The 5000-nt window shown below is 37.4% G+C and overlaps 1 protein-coding gene across 1 annotated transcript in view; it reads right to left on the reverse strand.

The window, feature by feature from the left end:
- Positions 1 to 2978: 2978 nt before the first annotated feature.
- Positions 2979 to 5000, reverse strand: part of LOC144976268 (uncharacterized) — a 24642-nt gene continuing 22620 nt past the window's right edge. Inside the window, exon 3 of the mRNA XM_078920459.1 lies at positions 2979 to 3087. Within this exon, the coding sequence (XP_078776585.1) occupies positions 3076 to 3087 (12 nt within the window). The 3' untranslated portion in view covers positions 2979 to 3075. The remainder of the gene's footprint in view (positions 3088 to 5000) is intronic.

Consider the following 5000-nt stretch of genomic DNA (forward strand, 5'->3'; position numbering starts at 1 on the left):
TCAAATATTCGTCATTCTTTGTTTCGTTGTATTCATAACACAGAGAGGGGTTATTGAATACGTGATTAGGTACCGTGTGTAGTCAGCAATCAAATATTCGCCATTCTTTGTTTCGTTGTGTTCGTTACACAGAGAGGGGTTATTGTATACGTAATTAGGTACCGTGTGTAGTCAGCAATCAAATATTCGCCATTCTTTGTTTCGTTGTGTTCGTTACACAGAGAGGGGTTATTGAATACGTGATTAGGTACCGTGTGTAGTCAGCAATCAAATATTCGTCATTCTTTGTTTCGTTGTATTCATAACACAGAGCGAGGAAATTGAATGCGTAATTAGTTACCGTGTGTAGTACCGTGTGTAGTCAGCAATCAAATGTTCGTCATTCATTGTTTCGACTGGCAGTGGAAGTGTTCTTATCATTGGTGACATTCCGGAATTTAGTTTATCATTTCTTTATCGGATGATTTATTTCTTTACGACCGCAGTTAAGGTAAGATAATGCAATCTTCATCATCATCATCACATATCATTATTGTCACCATCATTTGTCCCTTCCCCAATCTTTTATTATCTCCCAAACGTAATATCTTACCTACCCCATTCCCTCTCCAACATTTTTTCCTGTTATCAATTTTTTGTTCACTACAAAATTATCACGACTCCCTTCATCATCTCCTATCTACTACTACTACTACTACTACTACTACTACTACTACTACTACTACTACTACTACTACTACTACTACTACTGCTGCTGCTACTACTGCTACTACTACTACTACTACTACTACTACTTCTACTACTGCTTCTACTACTACTACTACTACTACTACTACTACTACTACTACTACTACTACTACTACTACTACTACTACTACTGCTGCTGCTGCTGCTGCTGCTATTACTGCTACTACTACTACTACTACTACTACTACTACTACTACTACTACTACTACTTCTGCTGCTACTATTGCTACTACTACTACTACTTCTGCTGCTACTATTGCTACTACTACTACTACTACTACTACTACTACTACTACTACTACTACTACTACTACTACTACGACTACTCTACTACCACTACTATTACGACTACTACTACCACTACTACTACTACTACTACTACTACTACTACTACTACTACTACTACTACTACTACTACTCTACTACTACTACTACTACTACTACTACTACTACTCTACTACTACTACTACTACTACTACTACTAATACAGTTACTACTACTACTACTACTACTGCTACTACTAATACTACTACTACTACTACTACTACTACTACTACTACTACTACAACCACTACTACTACTACTACTACTACTACTAATACTACTACTACTACCACTACTACTACTACTACTATTGCTACTACTACTACTACTACTACTACTACTACTACTACTACTACTACTACTACTACTACTACTACTACTACTACTACTACTACTACTACTACTACTAATACTACTACTAATACTACTCAGAGATGCCAACTGTAAATTTCGCCCTACTCGTAGGAATTTCAATGCCGAAAGAGGAATTTCTGCTCACAAGAAAAGGGAATTGGAATGGTATTTGTCATTGTGTTTACATATTTACATTTCTAAAAAGATAACTGATTAGAATTATATTATGATATATAAACACATTGCCAAATACAATCCCAAAGTTTCCTTATTTTAAATAAAGTCAAGCGCCAAAACCTAATGGTAGTGATTGTAGTACTGGTGGAAGTGAGGATGATGTGTTGGTGGTTGTAGTAGTAGTGGAAGTGATGTTGGTGATGTGATAGTGATTGTTGTTGTTGTGGTAGTTATGATGATGTGGTGGTGGTGGTTGTAGTAGTTGTGGTTGTGATGATAATGATGAGGTGGTGGTTGTTGTAGTACTGGTAGTGATAATGATGTGGTGGTGGTGGTTGTAGTAGCAGTGGTAGTGATTATGTTGTGGTGGTGGTTGTAGTAGTAGTGGTAGTGCTAATGATGAGGTGGTGGTGGTGCTTGTTGTAGCAGTGGTAGTGATGATGATGTGGTGGTGGTGTAGTAGAGGTAGTGATGGTGATGTGGTGTTGGTGGTTGTAGTGGTAGTGGTGATAATGATGTGGTGGTGGTGGGGTGGTGGTTGTTGTAGTGGTAGTGATGATGATGTGGTGGTGGTGGTTGTAGTGGTAGTGATGATGATGTGGTGGTGGTGTAGTGGTGGTAGTGATAATGATGAGGATGATTAAAAGCTCAAGGAATTTTTTGTTGCGTCAAAATCCAACAGCAATACTGAACATGTTGGGCGAGGTGTGTAGTCTGTAAAGCGTTATTGTAATTTCTTTTTGATAGAAACAACAATGTACTCTAAAAACACACAGGTATTGAAATTTTAAGCCAGAAAAACGGTCCTTCAATTATCGATCGATCAAGATGACCCTCACTTTGGCAAAAAAAAACCCGTCAAATCTGGGACTTCGAGATGTTTTCGTTAAAGTCGCACTTTTGAGAGTTTTTGCCAAGATGGGGGTCATTTAAATCGATCGATATTTGATAGACGAGTTTTCTGGTCAAATTAACTGGTTAATAACAACAAAAAATGAAGTGGGTAGGAAAGTGCCAGAAGACAATTGAGAATAAAAATTTTGCGGTTGAGGACGAAAAATTGCAATAAATATTCATATTCGTCTATTTAATTTCTAAAATTCAAAACCAACTGTATAATAAAACTTTATTAATTTATAGAGCCAAACAGTGTCCACGTAACGAAAATACCTGTGTTACATTAGCACTTCTTGATGGAGTCAATGAAAAGTTTTTGTAATAATGAAAACATTTGTCAAACACTTACAGCGATCACCTGAGCTCATGGCACAAGACCGAAGGGCTAGAGCTCAGGTGGTCGCTGGTTCGGATAAGTAAGTAAGTAAGTAAGTAATGATGATGAAAACATTTGTCAAACACTTACAGATCAAAGCCTTGAAATTCATGATGACGAATTTAACTGAAGTGGATACAGAAGAAATTGAAGGATTCACCGATTCCAAATTCAAAGGTTTAGATGATGCGTCCGGGAGCTCACTCTGTATTCTGAAAGACAAGTGAATGAAAGATTTTTATAGGGTTAACACATGACAAAAATGTAGGTGGCCGCCTGTTACAATCCTGCAGCATAAATCAGCCCAAAAAACATATTATTTTCCATTTTGACCGGATAATATTTATTTTCAAGTATCGTTTGCTCGAAATGGCTCCCAAGCTCTCTCTCTCTCTCTCTCTCTCTCTCTCTCTCTCTCTCTCTCTCTCTCTCTCTCTCTCTCTCTCTCTCATCATCCTCACTACCATCATTACTACAATCACTACCATTAGGATTTGGAGCTTTACTTCATTTGAAATAAGGAAACTCTGGGGCTGTATTTAGCAATGTGTTTATATATCATGATATAATTCTAATCAGTTATCTATTTAGATCTATACAATATTTAAACACGGTACCAAATACCATCCAAATGCCCTTTTTTGTGTGCGGAAATTCCTCGTTCGGCATTGAAATTCCTCCGAGTGGTGCCTGAAACTTCTGTAAGTCAAATTGAAAATTGAAGTCTCTGCAAATTTCACAATTCTCGTCAAATTTCCAATGCCCGTATCTAAGGAGTTAACTTTGCCCATTGATTTGACTGTGCTTGAAAATGGTGCCTCACATCAAAGTCGATTTTCTCAAAACATGATTTTTACACTCTCCCTACTTCAAACGGTCGTATCTCGGCAATGCAGAATCAGAATTTTATAATTTGGTATAAAATTTTAAAGCATAAAATAAGCTATGATTGAGTACCAAAAAAAAAATTGAAAAATCTGACTTAATACCGTTTCGAGGCGGAGGGTCACATATGAATAATAAAATGAATAATAATAATAGAAATATGAATGATAATAACAATAACAGGCGTCATGTCCCATCCTACATGTGTTGCTGTTGGCTAGAGACCCCTTGTAAAGTGCGTTGACCACGTTTAGTGGATAATGCACTATATAAATGCTATGAGTTTAGGTAAAATATTCACACATTATCCAGCAGGTAATGACGTACCAACACAAAAAAACTACGAGTAACCTTAAACGTTTATAATCTGATTGATAAAATTTAGTGAGAACTAATTAACAATATGGCTGTCTTAAATTAACAAAGAGTTGAGTGACGTCAATTTCGTTACTTCCATAGTCCGATTGATATCATTAACTAGTGAGCAGTAATCACTATTATAAGCAAGACGAACATTAGAATAGAGAGGCAGTAAGGTGTACCGGTGGCGACCGGTTTTCTAATACTTCACATGTGTGGGCAAAAATCATGTGCGACTGACGCATGGATCCGGTCACACTGATCTAGACGAGCCCGAAACCATAAAAATAATAGATCTTTATTGTCCATAAATATGGCAATTTGTCATTTAGTTACACTTGTCATAACGTTATTTGATAACTATAACATTGAACAGATATTTCATTCCTACATATTCTCTCTCTCTCTCTCTCTCTCTCTCTCTCTCTCTCTCTCTCTCTCTCTCTCTCTCTCTCTCTCTTTCTCAAACACACATCATCACTACCTCTACTACTACAAACACCACCATAACATCATCATTACTACTACAACCACCACCACTACATCATCAATACTACTACTACAACCACCCACACCACATCATCACTACTACTACAACCACAGCCATTACTACAACTTCAACCACCACCACCACGACCACCACCACATCATCATCACTACCACGACTACTACTACAACTACAGCCATTATTACATCGTCATCATCACTACTACTACTACTACCACTACTACTACTACTACTACTACTACTACTACTACTACTACTACTACTACTACTACTACTACAACCACACCACCGACCCACCACAACTGCAACAATCACCACATCACCATCCCTTCCACCACTATTACAACAACTACCACATCGCCATCCATGCCAC

The sequence above is a fragment of the Berghia stephanieae genome, chromosome 7 (genome assembly GCF_034508935.2).
Source record: "Berghia stephanieae isolate SIO BIC M18660-M18661 chromosome 7, UCSD_Bste_1.3, whole genome shotgun sequence".
In the NCBI taxonomy this organism is placed as follows: domain Eukaryota; kingdom Metazoa; phylum Mollusca; class Gastropoda; order Nudibranchia; family Aeolidiidae; genus Berghia; species Berghia stephanieae.